The sequence below is a fragment of the Pseudomassariella vexata genome (genome assembly GCF_002105095.1).
Source record: "Pseudomassariella vexata strain CBS 129021 chromosome Unknown BCR38scaffold_9, whole genome shotgun sequence".
In the NCBI taxonomy this organism is placed as follows: Eukaryota; Fungi; Ascomycota; class Sordariomycetes; order Amphisphaeriales; family Pseudomassariaceae; genus Pseudomassariella; species Pseudomassariella vexata.
This window is the reverse complement of record NW_024467964.1, coordinates 2,163,375-2,184,038: the sequence shown is the minus strand read 5'-3', so window position 1 is coordinate 2,184,038 and position 20,664 is coordinate 2,163,375. Positions and strand designations below refer to the sequence as shown.

Genomic DNA, 20,664 nt, shown 5'->3' with positions numbered 1-20,664 from the left:
AAATATGAAATTGCTGTAATTCTGCAAAGGACTCTAAGACGGCACAATATAGACGTGCCTCTCTTCTTGGGGTATGTGCGGTCCCCTGATCACCTCATAACACAAGAACCGTCGTACCCTACGTAGCTCAGCATCATTCATCAACCCTATCCCACACCGGGCGTATACAGAGCGTCATATCATGTCCTCCTCTCCTAGTCCAACACAAACCTCCTTTTCTCATTAACCTCTACCATCTCCGTCCATAGACAGCGTGATCCTGCCGACGCGGCTTATTGTTCGACATCATCACAGAGACATCCTGCCTCGCTACTGTACCAGTATCACTATACTCGTCTCCACCACCCCCACCGTGCCTGGCGCCAGGACGGAACAGCTCCATCATCTCCTTGACACCCAACTTGAGCGACTCCTTGCGCATGCCTCCCTCAATGGCCTGTTCAGCCAGCAAACGCTTCTTGTCCTGGAGCTCGAGGATGCGCTCCTCGACCGTGGCCTGGACCGTGAGTTTATAGACGACGACGTCAACCTTCTGTGTGAGGCGGTGAACGCGGTCAATAGCCTGTTCCTCCACAAACGGGTTCCAGAAGGGTTCGAGGATGATGACGCGGCTGGCAGCTGTGAGGTTGAGCCCCAAAGCGCCGCACCGCAGCGAGCACAGCAGCACGCGGGTTTGAGGGTCGTTCCGCAAGCTGTCCAGCGCCGCCTCGCGCGCATCATTCTTCATGCTACCGTCGTAGCGCACGTACCGGATCCCGTCCTTGCGGAAGAAGCGCTCCACGATGTCGAGCATCGAGGTGAATTGGCTGAACACGATGAACTTATGGTCAGCCACCTCCTTATGCAGCAGTAGGAGCAGCTGGCGGATCTTGGCCGAGGCGAGGACCATAGGTGTCTTTTCTTTGTTGCGATTGCGCCGGGATGAGCTGAAGAAGGATGGGCCATCCTCGGAGTCGCACGAGTCGGAATCAGTGACGGAGACACCGTCGTCACTTTCAGAGTCGGTGTATTCCTCTTCTGAGAACTCGTCGGAGGCTTTTCCTTTCTTGGAGGCGATTACTTTCGACTCAATGACGGAAAGGGACTCAAATTCGTCCTCGGATTCTGAATTTTCCGAAGCTCGCTGGACCTTCCCCAATTTGACCGATTCGGAGTGAGAAACGAAGCTGTCCAGTTGGCTGCCATCAGCATCAACATCGCCCTCGCTCTCCGAGTCATCCGAGTGAATAGAGTCTCCTCCACCTTCCGCGTTCTCATCATCGGTCCCACCCGCTTTACCAAGTCTCAAGGGGCCCTCCTCGGCCCCCGAGATCCAGCTGGCATCAGCCTCCTCATCGTCGCTGTCGATGACAGCACGTCGGTTCCTAGGCTTCCGCGGTGGCCTCTTGGCCTCAATCTTGACCTTCTCTTTTACCACTTTCTTCACCTTGCTCTTTGTCTTTGTCTTCTTCTTGATCGGAGCATCGCCTTCAGCATCTTCGTGGTTGTTGAAGTACTCCAAGTCTTCATGACAAGTCTTGCACATATCCTTACCGGGTGCACGATTGTCAGAACTCAACTCCCAACCACAGATGTCACAGTGTTTGGCTTCGACGCCTAAGCCACCAAGCAGGTCTGCTAAATCATCGACATCGCCATCATCCTTTTTCGGCTTGGCATCCGTAGAAAGAGCGTCTTTGTCTTTCTCGAGCTTACCCTCCACCAACTTGGGATGGTTGCAGACTTGACGTAAACGCAGCAAAAGAACCAATGCGTTGGCGTAGTTGACCTTCCCCTTGGATTTCATCATGCTCTCAAGGCTCTTGTCTGTACGCGCCTCAAGGCGATCGTAGAAACGACGCTCGGCAGGAGAGAACACGGTCTCCACTGTTACCACTTTGCGCTCAGTGATCTTAAAATCGGATGTGGCGCTTTTCTCGCCTTCTTTCGCCTCCTTGCTGCTGCCTGCATCTAAAGCACCCGGCTCTTTGAGAATATCTTTCGTCCGGCGTTTCATGAAGCAACGGAGGATACTGTGAAGACGCCGAATAGCAACTTCGCCTTTCCCGTTCTTCATCGGAAGCTCGATGTGCTCTTTCCACTCCCGTAGATCGTCATAGGGCCTGATGCGCAGGAACTTGATGAGGCTTTGCAGCTCGTCAAGGTTGTTTTGCATGGGTGTTCCGCTGAGACACCAACGATATACGCTTCGCAGGTCGTAACACGCCTTGGTGGACTTGGCGTTGCGATTCTTGATTGTGTGAGCTTCATCGAGAATGACACGGTACCAGTGAAGACCGAAGCAGCCTGTCTTCAAGTTTCCTTGGGAATGGCCGTGCTCAGACACCAGAATCTGATATGTAGTGATGACAACATCGTAGAGGCGCAGCTCCTCGAAGCGCTTAGTCCGCTGGGGGCCGTGATGAACGAGGACTTTCAGCCTGTGGGTATTGCTGACCTTCTCCTTAAGCTCCGCTTCCCATTGACGGATCAAGGCAAGTGGTGCAACAACCAATGTCGTTTTGTCGACTCCAACAAATTTGGAAGAATCGTCGGGCTTGGGGTTGGTAAGGATCAGAGAAATGGACTGCAAAGTCTTGCCTAAACCCATATCATCTGCGAGAATACCGCCTTTAGGCACCTTGCCTTTCTTGACGGGTCCAAGCTCGCGCCCTTTCATCCATTCAACACCTTCAATCTGATGTCGTAGCAGGCTGACTTTGAGGCCTGGGATTTTTGATCGGTCCACTCCGTCATCGGACAGTTTGTCCTCCTCGTCTTCGACCGAACCCTCAATTAGAGCTTTCAAGTCGGCAGCAGCTTTCTTCGGGTCGACGTACTCGGAGTAGATACCCGGTTGGCTATAGATGGAAACTAGACCTTCCGTAACAGAGATAGGGTTGCTAGCGGATCCCTCAGGGCCGGGGAGAGCGGCGAACATTGGCTGAGGCGGCGGCTTCCTGTCCTTAACAACGGGCTGCAACGGGCCACTAATCCGATGCGGTCGGTGGTGCTCGGGACGGTTCTTGGGTTGGACGAACAAATGCGCATATTTATCATCCATGGACATGGTACCCGCCTTTACAGGCCGTTGTGTTGCTGTGGTTGGACTCGAGCTGGGTTTGACCCCTCCAAATCCATCGGTTCTCCCCAGTGGTCGAGGTTTGATGCTTTCTTGGCCGGATTCGCTCGAAGATGTACTGGCATTACCGTGATTACTCGACGGGCGCAACGGCAACTTCGGGGGCGCTTGTTCTTTGACCATGTTGGGCTCTGGACTCGGCGACCGATGTAGGAGCTCTCTCAACCCCTCCTTGAACGTGTCCTTCAGCCCCTCCTTCAAATTCTCCCTAAACCCCTTGTGGTGGCTCTTTTCTTCCGCCAGCTCGACGAATCTAGGTTTCTAGGGCGAAGTGAGCGTGTTATGGCACTGGAACTTGATTTCGGCACCTGGCTTTCTATTTGTTGCATCGGTCAGCCCGCCTCATATGGTTCGGTTAACAGCGGGACACGCTAAACGAACCTCATGGGCCAAAGTACAGTAGACTTGTGGGTTCGATCACGGTACTGTTCAGTTTAGATCTGAGACTGCTGCGAATATGCTCCTCCGTTGTTTGTTCATTGACTGTGTATACTCAAGTGGCGTGAAACTTGCAGTGCACAAATCTGATGTTTACTTGGAGCTGCTGATGTCATTTCCTGGCCAACCGATAAGGCTCAGATAGTCCGTCAGGCTCCCAGCGCGGGGTCGCCCAAGCACTGACAAAGTCGCGTTAAGTGCATATCTAGGTATGCTATTATCAGACAGGTGTACCCTCGGCTCAATCTGCGGTGTCCTGTTTTACCAACACTCCGACTTGTGAATATTATGGTTTCCGCAGTGCGTTCTTCGTTCGATAATTCGAGACGTCGATATCACTACGTAAGTCTAGATATTTTCACTATTTTTTGGTCACCTACAGTTCCAAAAATAAGAACTCCCATCTTTGATGTACTTGTCACAACTTCAGGGTGTCTTCCTTACTCAAGCCGCAGCATCCTTCTGGAGCACGAAGACATATCACAACTACAGACACGGCTAGGCATTGACTTCGAGGTAATTCTCTCCATTGAAAATCCCATCATTATCAATATAACCTGTTTCTTAGTTAGCTGATATACTTCGGCAAGAGATCTAATCCAGCAGACTTCCAAAAGTTTATAGAATTGGAACAATCTTAGTGATTGAAGAGCTAACTCGATCACATGCAGACCGAGACGAGACGCCTTACGACCAAGAAACCCCGGATGCTGTGGAACCATACGAAGCAGGCAAGCTGTTTTCTGGTGCCCCCAGGATGAATGGCGGACTTGTCATTCATTTCGAATCTTGACGGTTCTTTGCATTGCAACATCAAGTACAATTATAAGCAATCAATCGGTTAAAACATTTCACTTGTGACCCCAAGGAATCTCACGGCAAGTATGACCCTATGTAGGGCAAAAACCCCCCTTGAACGAAAACATACAGCATGGTCTCAAACACGGCTCTTAGCTGACGGGCGTCCTGCACTCTAGAAGCTGGACCGTAACCTTAGGTTGTTTTAAGACCAAGAGTCTAGACTAGAATCTCTATGAGTAAGTAAAGTTACCATTCACCACATTTTGAGAGCTTGAAATTGTCATGGTGCATAGCTCTTAATTGCGATGACACGCACTCCTTTGCCTGTTGTTTGTCCTTGACGATTATCCACAAACCCTTCAAACTCGTCTTCGCTGCGGCCAGCATGGCAGCTCGCCCTTCTACTATCAACTTCTCACTTATGCAATTACCAATAATAAAACACGAATAGCAGGAATCATCTAGTGGACGAGGTAATGAATTCAACCTCATAGTGCAGGTTGCGATTATATAAGCTCAATCTGGAACGTAGGTTGGTATTTATTTTTATACAGAGGCAGTGATAGGATCGGGAATTTTGCAGATAGTAGACACTTTCTTGATGCCCAAGAAGATTAAATGCCTGTTAGAGTGGGGTTGTTGCTATATTCTCTCGCTGTCTTTTGTGGAAGACTGTCGGATTCCAACCACCGGGGGCTGTATCAGTACTACGAAGGTGCGTGAAAGGCCAATCCCAAGTTAGCTCTGAGGGGTCTTCAAATACTACAATCCTTGCCTGCCTGTCTGCTTCATACCTATCCACATCTGAGGTCACAGCTTCACATAAAGACTGTATTATCTAAATTGCTTATAGTAGCAGCAATAGTATATCAAGATCTGTGCCGCGTTTTACAGGGTACGGAGAAAATGTATCTCGGCATTAGTTAGTAGTCTCTTGTGATTCCACATAAGTGAATACAGACTGAGTTTGAAGGTAATTGTAGGAACTCGACAGGCAGTAAGCAATGGAACTACGTGAGCGAAGCAACCTACCCTGGAGCGCCCCCTGGAATAATCTGTCCCTAATCTACATGTGTGCGGGATCGCGACAAGCACATCCGTAAGCTCTTGCTCTTGTGCGGATCTCGCATGCAATTCCCCAGGCCTACTACCCAGTCCGGATCTAACCTGGAAAGTGAAAAAGGGTTTAAGGGAAATTCCTCAAGGGAACGTAATACGGCGGTCCATATCGTATAGCTCATTGATACTGCCTGGAAATAATCGAATACTTAAAAGTGGTTAACTCCGTACGTATCATCCAGAGAGTTGAGCATGTTTACGAGCAGAAACATCCTCGGTGGAAGCAATACTGCACACGAGCCCAGTACGATACAACAAGTCTTTAAACAAATGAAGTTCGATACATGCATGCTATTCCGATTCTGCGTCGTCACAATGCCCCTCCCTTGCCTTCCATACCGTAATACAAACAAAGTCGGGGCTCAGCCGAGAGTTGATTTCCCTTCAACTCCCCACCAGCAAAATTCGTAATGCGTCATAAAAACCGCCAAAAAAGACGACCACGCGCCTTGATGGACCAACCGTCGTCTGAATCTTAGAGGCCTAGGCAGAGATTACCTCAAAATGACAAGCTCATCATCATCATCCAAATCGACCATGCGATCCCCCTTGCACAGCTCTCCACCCAAACTCTCCCTCCCCGCCTCGCGAATCCCCTTCGCCGTCACGAACCGCGTCTTCTTCCGCGCCGGTTGTTCCACTTTGTCTTTCGTTTTATCCCTGAACGAGGTCTGCATAGTAGAAGGAGCAGCAGATCCATCCAATTTTTCGCCCTCCTTCATCCTCGTCAGCTTGTCTTTGAGCGGGTTGCCCCATCCGAAGCCGGACTTGTTGTTGTTTTTATTGTTGTCATTGTTGTTTGCATTATTCGCTCCCGGGAACGACGAAGAAGCATTACTCGACACCGAGTTAAAGGCCGAGTTGACCCGCTTCCTCTTCACGGGACTGAGGTGGATCTTAGTCCCCCTCCCCTGGAGCAGCCCCAGACTTTTGGCGTCGGGCTGCGGCCGTTCGTCGACGGTAGTGGCCGAGCTGTCCGCGGCTGAGGACATGCTAGATCCTAGTTTCTGCCGCATATAGTCACGCCCCGCGCCCCTTCCCGTATTGCCGAGCTGCTTCATGATATCGCGCTCCTTCTCCTCGGTGGCGAGCCGCCGCCTCAGCGCGTCCTTGCGCTCAACGCGCTCGCTCATCTGGCCCGGGAGCGTATGGGAGTCGAGCAGGCTGGCGGTGCTGGCTTGGGAGACGAAGAAGTGGCTGTGCGTGTAGGCGTCGTAGTTGCCTCTTTTCTTGTGCTCTTCTTCCTTCTTCTTATCTGGGATCCACCTCTCGCGCGAGTTCTTGTCGCGGGGACCGATGCCGCTACCCGAGTTGATCTCTTGCCGGGCCAGACGTTTCCGGTCGAGGGCGGTGTTCATATGGAATTCGCAGAATTCGGTGCGCTTCTTGTTTACCCAGGAATTGCACAGGGCGCCATCTTTCTTGATGCTCTTGCAAAAGCCGAGATCGCGTGCTGTGCCGATTTCGAGGACCGAGTCGCCGTCTGAGTTGAGCACGAGACTGAAGCGGCCCGTGTGCTCGCGGCCTTTTGGCGGCGGCATGACGGTTGGGTTCAAGATAGCGATCAGTGTCCCTGGTGTGAGCTTCCAGTACCGGTCGAAAGCAGTATTGAAGAGGAAGAGCTCGAGCTCGTACTGCAAATCCACGATCTTGAGCACCATGTACTTTCCCCTTTGGTCATCGTCATTGTCGAAGCGGCCTTTCTTCTCGCGCAGCTTGGGATTTGTTACGGGTTGGTGGGACTTGGGTTCGGATTTCGACGCAAGGATGCCGAGCACGACAATGTCTTGTTCGACCTCCGGAAGTTCGAAATTAGGAGCTTTGACAGACGAGAGTAGGTCCTTGATTATGTATGTTTTCTTTCCAGAAAATGTGCGGGTCAAAACACTATGTGGGAGTATGCGTTTTGCGAGATGAGTGGTCGAGAAGGGCTCAAAGGAGGTTGCTTCATCCTCTGGCACATCTGCCGGTGCCACCTGCTGCTTGCGAACTGGTTTTGGTATCGTTTCTGCTTCTGTCGGCGTCGTCATCGAAGCCGACTCTGGGAGCTGCGTTGCTCTGACTCGTATGCTGGGTACTGTGTTGTTTCGTTGTAGTGCGCCGCCTGCCATGACCTCGTCGCGGCTGAATGGGTCTGATTGTGAGGGAATATCGGGTAATTCTGTCGCTCGGGCCTTAAATCGCTCAACGTCGTCCTGCTTGACGTCGAAAGTCTTGCTTCGAATCTGATTAATTCTCGCCTGCCTATCCCTGCGACTTGTCTCTTCCGATCTTGCTGCCGCCAACTTCTCACTGAAGCTCATGGGCCGCTCTTGGCTTTCCTGGCTGGAACCAGGCGTATGAGCTCGTCGGAGATAGCCCCCTTGGCCGTTTTGGGTCTCGTGCGGCTTGCGCATACTCGAAGCTCGCTTCAGAGACACATCCTTGGCCCTCAATCCCTTGTCAATGCCCAATAATACTCTGCTGGGCGATCTCTGCTCATGTGCTGTTGTGTGCCTCCGTACTGGTGATGCTGGCACTTGGACTTCAGCCTGCGACTGCGGCCGCAAGTCTGGTCCTTCCCTCAGGATTGCGGCGCGCGACTGGGCTCTGCTCGCAGCCAGAACATCCGGTATAGATCTCGATCTTATATTCGGCCTCATATCAGGCCTTATACTCGACCGTGTATAACCATTTTCCACATCGGACGCGGAATGGGCCACTTTCTTCTGCTTCTTTTGCAGACTTTTGAGTTTGAGCTTGGCCTCAATTGCCTGCAATTTCAACTGCAGCGTCTCCTCGTCGTCCTCCTCGTCCATGTCCACATCGTCGTCGTCTAGGTCTATTCCCTGCGAATTTCTAGAGCGAGACACGAGCGCAGAAGCAGGGCGAGACTTCTTGAGCGGAGAAGGCGACGGTGAGGTGCGCTCTGCCAGGCGGCGCAAGCGTTCGCGCCCGCCGGGGGTACTAGCTAGCACATCGTGGGGAGATTGTGGTGGCCATTGGGCTTGCGGGCTGGTGTCGTAGTCTTTCATCTTGTTAGTGATATTCATGTGTGTGTAAGTACTGTTTCAACATACAAGGAGGCATCTTTGCCAAAACATGCTACTCTCAACTACCATCTGGGCAAAAATTGTTGTTGGCCATGGGGTTTTCTGTCGCATCCGAAGTCAGGCAGGGTCCCGTACTATATTCGCAAATTAATATGGGACAGGCATGACAGGATTCCCGGGGTAGGTATCAGAGTAGTGCCGGCTGTTGAATCGCTAGGCGGTGGGAAATATTCAGGTAAGACCCAGCAACCAAACAGGTGACCTGTGATGGATGTATCAATGTATCTCGTAACTCGTAACTTGCTGGAGCAGTGTCCCGAATTGTCGCGACAGCTCTCTTATCGCAAACAGTGGTGTCACGGCAGACAGCGATAAGTGCTAGAGTGTGTGGGTGGAGGATCGACGCCAATCTGATGAGAATCGCGTGTATCTTTTAACGCGACGCGTTGACGTGTTTACAGGGTTCGGCAAACTCACCTTGAAGCAGGGGGGAACTTAAGCCGGAAACAACAATAGCAACATCTCTGGAAGTCAATTCGATCAATGCGTTGCTGAAATAGATACCAACATCATTTCAACAGGTTTGGACTTTTTGGAGGCTTTTGGAACCTATTAAAAATGGCTAAAACACGCTCAAAAGGCGGGGCGACATCGACGGCACCCGCATCCTCAAATCCAACCAACCCGTCCAAGTCAAGATACACCCTACAGCCCGAGTCGTCAGACCCGCCTCGAGTCTTCATCCTCCCCAAGAAAGCCACACCCAAGGCGCGAATAGTCTCGCTCCTGAATCCCAGATATGCAAAGCCGACACGGTATCTGGTCTGCCCCGAATCCGGCATCTACGAATTCACACGCATCGCAGCACCAAAGTCTACGCCACACAGCTGGCTGATCGAGAGCAGTTCGGGAAACTTGGAGGGACAGAAAAGCGTAAATGGAGCCGAGCCGGACTTTGTTGCCTATACCACAAAGGGCGCTGAGCTGTACATCGCGACACCAGTTGACCCCCTGTTCCTCGTCCTACCGGCGTTAGCTCAGACAACCTCCAAATCAGAAAAGCGCCTCTTTCTGTCCGGCTACGACCACTTGGAATCGGTATCCAAAGAATTGTCGCCTCACCTGTCAGAAATTCTTCACTGGGGAAACGTACGGACGTTGTTTGAGGCAAGGATGGCGGCCATCTGCGATACAATAGAGGCGGGCGATGAATCCATGTTCCGGCTCAACGAGGAGAACCTGTTGAAAGAAGTACTGTCCAAAGCGAAGCGCATGAGCGAGACCCCGTTGCCGCCTAGCATGGAGGAGAAGTTCGTGACTAAGGCGCTGGAAGCCCCTGTTCTCAGCGTGAAGAGAGCAGGGACGGCAGCTACTGCAGTCGTAACAGAGCCAGCAGCCGCCGAACCCGTATCATCCACCCCCATGCCCGAGTCGGGCGAAAGCCAGGCATCGGCCGCGTCAACAGAGACAACCAACAGCCTCACACCCGAACCGTCAACGGCGGCTACGTCAGTAGCGGGGGAAACCATTGCGCCCAGTGAGGAGCTCGCAGCAGCTATCCAAGCCTCGCCCGAAGTAACGAAACTCCAGCGCCTGCGAACGGCATTTTCCTTCATCTGTTCGAGCTACATTGCCCCGCCGCAAACCGCACAGCTCAAAAAGCTGCTTTCTGAGAAAAAGGACTTAGTCGATTTCGCGCCATTGGACGATTATCTGGCGGAGGTATCCAAGCTGCGCCAGGAGGCCGTGGCCGCGCGATCGACGGGTGACTATTCCCGGAAGCGCGTGTTGGACGAGGAAGAAATGATGGCGCGGGCGGAGAAGAAGCGCAAGGTGGAGGAGGAGGATAAACGAAAGAAGGCTGGGCAATCGAGGGGAGTGAAGAATCTTAAGAAGGTGAATACGACGGGAATGAAGAAGATGAGCGATTTCTTCAAGAAAAAGTTATAGGTCACTAGATTCGCATTCGTATGGCATAGCATCTGGATCATGGGCGTGTTTGGGTATCATCAGGTCTTGTATAATATCAGACTGGCTGTATGCAGGATACGAGCCTTGGGAATCATACATGTCATGAATGTACATGAAGTGTCAAAATAATCGAGCTCTGGCCAGGCAAGCCAGCCTAGGACCCTCGAGTGCCTCTCGATCCTGCTCTCAAGAACCCTCGTCCAATCCCCGACGCACTCCTGGAAGTGGCAATGCTAGACGAGCTCTGGTCCGCTCCAACCGACGACACACTCGCCGCCTTCACCGCCCCCCTTGTAGTCCCCCTTGTTGTGCCTCTCGCCGCCCTACCCCTACCACTCCTCGAAGCCCTTAGCGTCCCCCTCGCGCCCCGAGCCGAAGCCGCAGGCGCCACCACCTCCCTCTGCCTCTCCTCCACCTCCCGTCTCCTCGTCGCCTCATGCCGTCTCCTCTCCTCCTCCGCTGCCCTCCGCTCCGCCATCATCTGCCTATGCAAAGCCTCATTCTCCATATCCTGCAGATCCTGCCCGGCCCCTTTCCACCCTGGGTTCAAGAGCAAGCGCTGGTTGTGCTCCGTCTGCGACAGGATGCGCGTCCATGTGTTGAGCAGCGTCGACGCCGTGTTCACGGTCTGCGACACGGTCGACATGTTGCCCTTGGCGCGCTCCAGCGTGCCGACTACGCCTTCGATTAGCTCGTTGATGTTGCGCACGCCTTGGAGCTCGCGCTCTAGGGCCGCGATGCGCGTGTCGGAGGTGTTGGAGAAGGGGTCGCCTGTGGGGGGAGGGCCCGTGGGCGTCTTGGGGGTTTTGGGGCGTTCGGGGAGGGTTTGTGGTTGTTTGGATTCCTTGGTTGCTGCTGCTTCAGCTGAAGGCGAGGCGAAGAGGTCCTCGGTGTCGGAGTCGGCCATGGTGGTTTTGGTGAAGGTGTGGTGTGCTGCGATAGATTGAGTCGGATTACAGGTGAGCTCAATTTGCGATGCGATATCGCAGTGCCGGAATCGCCAGTAGGATTGAATTAGTTTGCTTCTGGGTATTTTCAATTGATCAAAGCCGTTGGAGAGATTAAAGCAATTGGACTGGTGGCCGTGGCCTCAATGACGTAGGTCCAGGGTCTCTTTTCTCTGTTTGTCGAAGTGTGTGTTGACTGTTGATGTTCTGCAACACGACAATGTGGGGCCGACGCTGCGTTGGCCTTGAAAATGGCCAATCGATAGGGCGCCATGGGATATTACAGCACAGCAACATCAAAGTCAACATTGGGAGAGTTTCATTCTTTATAATTGTCATAGATTTAATGCTAGATAATGCTAGATAAAGAGAAAAAAATCTTGAAAAGTATTAAGCTTAATCCGATTTTTACACTTTATCAAGGGGCTCAAGGGCCCTTTTGTCCCTTGAGGCTTCGATGTTCGCGATTAAAACTTGAAGTTGGGGGTCACGAAGCGGGGTGATGTTATGCGACTCGTAGACGCGTCAAGCCAGTTTTCGAGTGGTGGAGACGCGTCTGTCTTTTTAATTGACCCTGGCATCAACTGGCATGGGAGAGGTCTGTGCACCATTGAAGGGGCTTAGGACTGTCCCCAGCCACTTTTTGTGAGCCGTTGCGGTTATTTCCACTTTGACCGTCTGCTCCTCTTGTGCATTTGCATTCAATCCTAGAATCTACATAACACTCCGTCATTATACACTCGTCATCCTCAACTATAACGGGTTCAACTGGCGACCGAAGAGACAACTATCTATTTTTGTTATTAATATTGGACTGAATTGTCACGAATAGTTGAAATCGAACGGCGATTCTGTCGCAGCCTAAGTCAGCCCAAATAAGATGGCAGCCCCTTCAACTCCTCCTCCGCCGGGTACCATCCGGACTCCTCCCACTCCAAAACATGGCTACGCTGATTCTTGGGAGCCTTTTTCACCACGAAAGTCAGCTCGCATTTCATCCCAACAAACCCAACAAAGGGCCAACCACAACCGCACTCCATCCCCGCGCGCCACCAACCGTACCAGCACCAACACGCGGAAGTCATCCACAACCTTCAGCACCCCCTCTGTGTCGCCCCAGAAGAAGCGAGCGCCCGCTATGGATTCCGTTCGACGTGCCGTATCTGGCAGCCTGACCACTGAGAGTGCTGCTAATGCGGCCGATCTACTCGGAATTGGCTCCTCCAAGTCGCAACAGAAACCAACCAGCACCACGGCCGTCACTCGCAGCGTCGCCGGCATGCTTCCTACCCCAGCCAAGACCCCACGCAAGCAGCCGGACGAGAAGACTGAGGCTGGCATCCGCGCGATTGCCCGCAACCTCTTCTCCAACGAGTCTGATGCTATCAGCTCCAGAAAGAAGAAGACCAAGAAGTACTCGGGCCTGACTCTGGATAGCTTCAAGGCCGATGAAGTCGATGAGCCTATTGCTATTTTCACTGATTCACGCGACCGTCTTCCTGAGCTCGACACGAGCGAGGAGAATCCTTTCTATGGCGAGACCTTGACTATCGAGCCTGTACCTGATCCTACTAAGCGACGCAGTACTAGGCGTACTACCGTCCTTATTCCTGGCGAGGGTCGTGTCGATGTTGAAGAAGCTGTCAAGCGCGACGACGGTGTGGTTTACGTCTTGTGAGTATCGCTTACCTTCATTTTACTTGCAAGTGACCTGACTGATTTATTCAACAGCCGAGGAAAGAAGCTGTGGAAGCCCCGCGATGCTGTAAACCTAGCTGATATGCTAGAGGTCGACGGTGGAGGCGAGCGTTTCACGCTTGGCGCATCTGACGAAGAAGATGTACCTCGGCGTGTCACGCGTTCTTCCTTCAAGCCTCGCCTTCTATTCCAGACCGGGGAGAAGACCAAGGGCAAGGGCGTTCCCGATGTCAACATCGAGACTGAGGATGAGGAAGCTGTTACGGACATCGAAGACCATGTCACAGTTGAGAATGCCGACAATGCCGACCTTGAGGAGGAAACGGAGCCCGAGAAGACACCCGACGATATCGTGAAACCTGGTACGCCCGCAGCACCCCGCTTTGCACCTGCATCTCCCCCGACAACTGGTCGAGCGAGTCGCGTGAGCAAGAAGCTGCCCACAGACGACACTCCCATCAAGCGTACCGGCAAGCGCAGCCCCTTCGACGGGTGGCGTCGATCTAAGAGCTCCGCCAGCCATGGCGCCGCCCACGGACAGAAGAGAGAAGCGGAGGCCACGCCCAATGAGAGCTCATCGAAACGCCAGCGTGCCTAGGCGGCACCTATGGACTTGGACGACCACTTGGATCAGGCATCACTTCAGTTGGCCTATCGCCTGCGAGTTGTGAGCGCCTCAAGTGATTCTTGAGACAGGGCAAGGGCACGTTTAACTAGGGTTTCTGTGTTTTTCTTTTGTTGCATTTTTAGGTAAAGAAAGGAACCATTGAGGTCAGGCCAGGTTATCGCGACACAGCACGGCGTTGGTGGATATATTATGGCTCTCTTAGCAGGCCTTGTTCACAGCTGGTCATCGAGTCGAAAAATTGAGACTGGAGTTTGGCATAACCAAACTATCGTACTACTCGTGAGACAGCTAGGTATCAGATAGATAATTGATTCTTGTAGTACAATATGAGTTCGCCGTGAACGAGGGTTGATGGTAAATCAGGACTTGTCTGGACCCCGGAACGTAGTGGCGTCGTACATCACATTAAAGATCATCAGCAACTCAGCTATCTAATGCGAAATGCATATTAGCATAATGAGTTGTAGAATCAGTAATCAAGTATTGCCATCGTAACAAGCTAGTCATTCCCTACAGGGGCGTATTGTTATGATCATTATTGTTTCCACTCTCCTGAGTTTGGCCGTGCTATGTCCTACATTCCTGGAAGACGCACCAGCTTTCACTTACTTCACTCACCCCCATATCACAGCACCGGCTTCGTACCCCTGCAGCTTCACTCGTTGCCCAAGTGTATCTTGCCTACTGAGACGCGGGCAGACTAGGATGAGATTACATGATGGTGTTAGGGATATTGCTCTTATTTCACGTTATTACGACTGCTAGAGTATTTAGAGTCAGATATGCAGTTGCTTCCAACTGCTCGTCTCCTGAGCTTAGTCCACGACCACGAAGTCAAGCATAGATTAGGCAAATATGTGATCTAACTACATTAGAACCATTCAGAGATGGTGCCTTTCTACGCTCGAGTTCCTCCACTTAGAAGTTCCGAGGTAAATAACCTATTTCCCAAAATCAAAGTACGCTCTCTTCACCAACTAGCGATGTTTTCTTTCTTTGTCAAAGTAGCATCTATGAAGCTTTTCATCTTCGCCTCACGGATCGCAAGCCCTGGATGGCAATAATATCGAGTCTTCTCTCACCATTCGTGACGTCTACCTTCATTGATTCCTCATGCCTACCTCGGCCCTAGAAGCCACTTCTCCACCCGCCGCTGACCTATCGCCATCCCTGCCATCTGCTCGATCCTCTGTCATACCGCCAGTAGATCCGCCTCACTCGAGCAAGAACATTGACCTCGCTACCAAAAAGTCACCCAGGTTAACCAGCCCAGTCAAGTGAATACTCTTGACAGTCGGTCATGAATCAGATCTCGTCGTAGAACATCCAAATACAGCAGGTACGCGCTGAGCAGACTCGCACAGGAGGCTAGTGACGTTGATTGGATGATTGGCGAGGAAGTCGAGATGAAATGACCCGAAAAAATCCACTCGATGTTATCGAGACGGGGTAGTCATGGAAGGGCAACAATTGGGCGCGGACGCTCCTGGCGAAGTTGACGAGCTGAAAGCAGAATGTAGCGGCGGATAGAAGTACGTAGATAGAGAGGCTGGCGCAGGGGCAGTGGGTGCAGAGGAGGATGCGGGAGAAGGCAAGTTGGAGTAAATCCAGAGGAGGATGAGAGGGATGAATAGAATGACCAGGGGGTTGGAGGATGGATTCTCAGACGAAAGCTGGGATTAGGGAGAGTGGAATGGGATTGGAGGAGTCCATGATTATTCAATGGAGAGGCTGAGGTGTGGGATGAGAAGTCGATGGGTTGAGATATTGGGGTCAGGTGTCTTGTGATGGGCGGGGCTAGAGCCCATGGCCGTGCCTGTCACGATATTGGGAGATATTGAGAGCAATTATGACTATTTATATGATATTTCGGACTTTTCTTAGAGTCTATTGTCCTAGAAATGGAATACGAATTTCTCAAATGAATTTTTCGTGCAGCACCTGAGTTTATGGCCAACCAAATAAGCCACACAGAACCAAACATTGATAAACCATATTGCTCGAAAATCTATGCAAGCAAGTCAAATGGTTCGAATGAACCCTTTACAGATTTCCAACGCAAGTAAAACTCGGTACCTATGTGTATGAAGCCGTCTACATATTTCAAGCTATCAATAGGGGCGACTCCGTACGTGGAGCAGCAAAATAACAGTACCTGCAAATCTAGACGGAAAAGGTCGAATTCAACCAATCTTTGATCCACTAAATGCCGGCATACGGTCTTGTTGTGTATAGAATCAGTCTCTATGGAAGGATTATGTAAGTGTCCGCCTCGTCTTGGTCCTGTATAAAAGCTCCATCTCACGAATCCTGTGGGAGCATAAGCGGACATTCTTTATTAATAGTTAGCGATCTCACATTCATCAACTCGTAGATCTGCTTCAATTGAACTGAATATTCCACATCCAATCACATTAAAAAACACATTTGGCGCCTTTTACAAATTATGTATGTTTTGCCGATAGTGGGAGTGATAGCCATTGTTTCCTGCGTGCCTGGTGAAAATAAACGGTTGATCTGAGACTTTTCCGTCAAAATTTTGATTGGGTCTGCTTGAAGGCCATAATAAAGGTGACATCGAGCTTAGGGGTTGAAATTAGCCACCCTCCAGTTCTGATTATCTTAGAAATCTCATATTCGCCACAGCCTTGTCCACTCGCAGTTTGAAGAATAGAGCCCAAAACTAATTGAATCATCCTCGTACAATATTACAGCCTCCTTTTTGGTTTCGTGGTACACCGTACGCCGTACTGCGCATCGCTTTCGTTTCCTAGGGGAGAAAAAAAAGCCGTCTCATTATGGCACCCCAATGTGGAAACTCTGCCGGCTGCTTCTGCCACCCCCGATCAATTGCGCCTGGGAGACATCCCGGCAAAGCGAAGATTGTACGCTTTCCATGCGTTGAAGACGCCCTAGCCGAGTGTCATGATGGCTAAGTATCCGCCAGATACCACAAGCACCACCAGTTCCAAGACAATACGCACCACCCCAGCCACGACATGAACCAAGATCAAATCCCATGACATGGAATCCGACTTCAACCACGGCGTCAATGGACGGACAGTGGCCCAGCAAGTCTTGCCCACAATAGTCGCCTGGAGGGACAGCAGCACAGCAGGTACGAATAGTCGTACTACGAAAGCCACGGGGCCGTATGGCTTCAGCAGGACATGGTATAGTGTATATGATACCATTCGCATTGATAGTGGAAGAATGACGGCCACGGTGATGAAGCGCCAGAGAGTGATGAGTGTGAGTGTCCAACCGTAGGCCAGGGAAGCTCGGGACATCCGGATAAGCGCGGTGGGAATCGTGTTGCTGAGCCGCTTGTGACTTATTTTGCCCATGTGCGTTTCCAGGTCGAGGGCTTGGGAGGTGAGCTCCTGGAGGGAGTCCCGGGCGAGGGTTGGACTTGGAACAAGAGCCATCGTTGTGGTTGTGGACATGATCAACTGAGAAAAGAGAAGAGCGACGTTCAATATGCTCACAGTGATTGTTGGGAATTGAAATATTTGCGAAACCCCATCGCATTGACAAACACGTTGTGTGTGCCCGCACATATGTTTATGTTTATAGCGCGAAAAAAAAGGTGTGATGTCTATGAAGGAAAAGTAAGTTTATTGTCGTCGCTATAAGGTTTTATCCTCCCAGCAAACTCAACACCAGGCATCCGGACCTCGAGGATCCCCGGAACTTTGAAGTCAATTACCCTTTTAAATCGGCTTTAGATCAAAAATATTTTTTGCTGGGACTTTCTAGTGTGGACCTATCTGCTTACGAGCTATTTGCTGGAGGATAACGTTGTTCGCCCCGATCCGAGCGTGCGGTTCGTCGGCGCCGCAGCTCAATTTTGGGTGCGAACAAACATATCGCAATAGTGCCAATAGAAATCATTCTCGCCCGGGGTATTTTGAGTCGACCTGCGTGCACGGAACATTATATTGGGAGGGATTCCATGAGTCCCAATACTGAGTAGGAAGAATTACGAACACCCTAGTGGTTGTCACTATGTAATTTACGGTCAATACTCGGTATAATACCTTGTGAAATACGATGTGTGAACACAGGATAATCCAAGGGTTGTCTCAACGGGGCCTGACACTCTCATGTGAAACTTTGCCGACAGCCTAAAACCCACGTGTCGTTGCTTTCTGTGCACCCGTAGGCAATGTTAGTTGTTTGAGTAATTGCTTCATATGCTTCCAGGTCTTCACCCGTCTACCGGTAACTCAGTCATCGTTCCTGGTGTGAACTCTCGCAAGCGTTAGCTCACACGTGATAGCACCGCAAGTTTCCTTGAAGCTTCTGGACTTATTGGTCTAAGTACTTGCCTAATTTCCACAGGAAGTGGTTCCGATTTGTGGGTTGGTATTGAGTTACAATGGCCTTGAGCGTTCAGTCGTCTGCGAACGTCGGAGACGATGCACAATGAGCGTCTTTGGTGTCGCAGTGAGGAGTCAGTCCAGATTGCTCAGGAAGATAAACGCTGATGACGTGTATTGTTATGCAGTGGTCGTGTAGTCGTCGTAGGCTGGCTCTCTGCTGAAGACTGTATCGAGAGCAAGACTATGGTGATGTTTTGGCTACAGTTGGATTAGTTCAATGTTGTGCAGCTGATGATACCGGGCCAAAGCATGGAAGTAGCACTGATTCCATCGCTGTCACTGACGCAGTCGGAACCCTTCTCGCTTCTGCAGTCTGTTACTGATCTTAATGGCTTACTGTAGGGGTGCGTTCGTTCTGCTGTTATGGGTGGACACCAAGAAGACTTGGATTCTGGAGTGCATGATGCTCTTAAAATTACCAAAGGCGTACATACCATAGCACTTCTGGGTTACATCATCACTGCTCATAAACCAAAACATTGCCGTGCTGGAAAGGCTTAATCAGACAATCTGGAAGTGGGATCAGACGGCATATTCTTTTCCGTTTCTCTTTTCCTGAGAAGATTATCTTGTCACATAAAGAGTTATTCGCATGCCGGCGTAGACTTACAAGCAATCAGGTCCGCTTTCACTTGTAGCCCATTTCTTGAGAGTATTAGCTCTGTATTTATGTTCAATGAAAATTGTATTCAAGTCTAGTTACCGAGCACTGACAGTCTCCTCTACCCCACAGTTTCGTAGAATAGCTCAGTATAGCCAGGGCGACTTCAACCAATTTGCCCGTGAGATCCTTGCTCTATGACCACTCCCTTTCACCAGTCCAGTCAACAATTCGTTGGCCTAACCGCCTCTTCATTACTTTGCGCATTGGAGGTGTCATTGCTGTTGTTTGTTGAACATATTTGATCTGCTTGTGATTGAATGTGTATCATAATTGGATCGCTTCAACCCATTTTGGACACGTAGCCAGCGGTTCTTGAATTAATCCTCTGAGCAAATGCAGAGAGCCAACGGACTAGTCGGGCATAACTACAGGAATTCTCACAGAAATGCGTATTGTCATCCTCCACTTGAGTTTGAAGTACCTCCCACAGTAGGACCATCATTTCGAAGACGGCGCTATTCAAGAGGAATGCTAACCTTTCGATGGCTAGTCGTAGGAGAGTCGCAAAACGTGTATGATAGCCATGTGAGCTTGTAGACATACCGGCTCTCCTTGGATATCGGGGACACAAGACGTCAAATACGTGTTACCCCATGACTAGGACTTGCATGCGATATAAAACTGCTGTCACACACAAACCGCAAGGGATATCACCACAAGGGTCGTGAGTATATATGAAAGTTGGTCAAGGTTACCTGCAACTGTACCGATAAGGGCCGCTGCCACGCACCTAAAGAGCCCGTGTGGAATGCACCAGGAGGCCAACGTGGATCCCGAAGGTATAACGCGCTTTGCCCATGAGTAGACTGATCTCGAGAGTTGACCAGCTCATCACGCCGCTGAGTAGTTGAATCGCTTTGAGGGTACCCTTGACTAGTACGACGGAAAGCCGGACCATCGCCTTGACATCCGTTGTCGACACGCCTGGGAACTGTGAGAGTTGGAAGAGACGAGGATCCAGCAGGATGGTAAAAGGGAAACAGGCCATGATTATCACAATCGACAATCCAATAACCCCAGTAATTCGTCCGGCTCCTGGATTTTGCACGCAAGAATTGACTGAAACGGTAGACTTTCAAGCAGACCCCAGGAAGCGTCTTGCATCATTTTCATAGCCATGGCTGTGGTCGGCTGTTGCATGTTGGCTGTTGCATGACGCCAGTTGTGCTTCCAAACAGCCTGCGAGATGAACCCCCATTTTTATGTGTGTGAAGACAGGAATTGCGGAGACGGGGAAGTCGGAAGGATGACCTGGTGAATGCAAAGTCTAACTCAACCTGCCTGCCTCTGAACGCACCACATCAATCCAAACTCAATCTCGGTATAGATAAGATGCCGTGAAATTCGGCATTCTTGGGGATACATCAAGTTGTCTTGAAAATATGAACTTAACAAATCTCTTCTGCTTGTCGGCACTCGAGAACATACCAACTACCATCGCAGTGTTGTTGAGTGCACTTTGGCTGTTTTTGCTAGTCATTTAGACCATTATAAGATGCACATTTGGATGGTGACATCTGGTTCAACAACGCCTTTCCGCTGGCAGGACCTGTCATGGGATGAGGTGAGCAACCTGCTGGGCCATTCTCACATAATGAAATAAGGGTCTCCGTAAAGAGTCCAGCCTGAGGCCACGATACAGTGGACCACCACTCGTAGAAGTTGCTAAACTTGACGCTGTTTGAAAAGAGAAGTACTGGTCATCACCCAGTCGGACCCAGCTGAGCTCTGACAGAAGTCCGAGGTCACGACTTCGAACCGATATGGCTGTTACGGCTTCATCGCCGTGAAGCTAATACTACGGGAGACAGCGAAGGCTGAATGGGCCTGGGCAGTCGTCGCGAGTCTTTGCGAAGGGCG

At 50.9% G+C, this 20,664-nt stretch overlaps 6 protein-coding genes across 6 annotated transcripts; 2 read left to right on the top strand and 4 right to left on the bottom strand.

Moving 5' to 3' along the window:
* Positions 1–229: 229 nt before the first annotated feature.
* BCR38DRAFT_346473 (SNF2 family N-terminal domain-containing protein) lies at positions 230–3,049 on the bottom strand (the record flags this gene model as incomplete). The annotated part of the gene is made up of 2 exons (XM_040856259.1): positions 230–309; positions 343–3,049. The coding sequence occupies 2 exons, from the start codon at positions 3,047–3,049 to the stop codon at positions 230–232; spliced, it is 2,787 nt and encodes a 928-aa protein (XP_040714490.1).
* Positions 3,050–5,576: 2,527 nt separating this feature from the next.
* On the bottom strand, positions 5,577–8,961 carry BCR38DRAFT_475958 (uncharacterized protein). Its single transcript, XM_040863023.1, has 2 exons — positions 8,539–8,961; positions 5,577–8,486 (listed from the first exon to the last, which is right to left on the bottom strand). Exons 1-2 carry the CDS (start codon positions 8,546–8,548, stop codon positions 5,974–5,976), a joined length of 2,523 nt encoding a protein of 840 aa, XP_040714489.1. The 5' UTR covers positions 8,549–8,961; the 3' UTR covers positions 5,577–5,973.
* On the top strand, positions 8,962–10,601 carry BCR38DRAFT_439384 (ribonuclease H2, subunit B). Its single transcript, XM_040860628.1, has one exon. It carries the CDS (start codon positions 9,130–9,132, stop codon positions 10,459–10,461), a length of 1,332 nt encoding a protein of 443 aa, XP_040714488.1. The 5' UTR covers positions 8,962–9,129; the 3' UTR covers positions 10,462–10,601.
* A 35-nt stretch (positions 10,602–10,636) lies between these two features.
* BCR38DRAFT_346845 (DASH complex subunit Duo1-domain-containing protein) lies at positions 10,637–11,389 on the bottom strand (the record flags this gene model as incomplete). Its single annotated transcript, XM_040856284.1, has 1 exon — positions 10,637–11,389. One exon carries the CDS (start codon positions 11,387–11,389, stop codon positions 10,637–10,639), a length of 753 nt encoding a protein of 250 aa, XP_040714487.1.
* A 704-nt stretch (positions 11,390–12,093) lies between these two features.
* BCR38DRAFT_439382 (uncharacterized protein) lies at positions 12,094–14,078 on the top strand. The gene is made up of 2 exons (XM_040860627.1): positions 12,094–13,103; positions 13,161–14,078. The coding sequence occupies exons 1-2, from the start codon at positions 12,310–12,312 to the stop codon at positions 13,723–13,725; spliced, it is 1,359 nt and encodes a 452-aa protein (XP_040714486.1). The 5' UTR covers positions 12,094–12,309; the 3' UTR covers positions 13,726–14,078.
* A 2,056-nt stretch (positions 14,079–16,134) lies between these two features.
* Positions 16,135–17,500, bottom strand: BCR38DRAFT_439379 (uncharacterized protein). Its single transcript, XM_040860626.1, has one exon. It carries the CDS (start codon positions 17,284–17,286, stop codon positions 16,552–16,554), a length of 735 nt encoding a protein of 244 aa, XP_040714485.1. The 5' UTR covers positions 17,287–17,500; the 3' UTR covers positions 16,135–16,551.
* Positions 17,501–20,664: the final 3,164 nt, after the last annotated feature.

Coding starts and splice junctions, on each gene's coding strand:
- BCR38DRAFT_439384 (XM_040860628.1), top strand. CDS start 9,130: ATGGCTAAAACACGCTCAAAAGGCGGGGCGACATCGACGGCACCCGCA.
- BCR38DRAFT_439382 (XM_040860627.1), top strand. CDS start 12,310: ATGGCAGCCCCTTCAACTCCTCCTCCGCCGGGTACCATCCGGACTCCT. Junction 13,104..13,160: donor GACGGTGTGGTTTACGTCTT/GTGAGTATCGCT, acceptor TTTATTCAACAG/CCGAGGAAAGAAGCTGTGGA.
- BCR38DRAFT_439379 (XM_040860626.1), bottom strand. CDS start 17,286: ATGCGATGGGGTTTCGCAAATATTTCAATTCCCAACAATCACTGTGAG.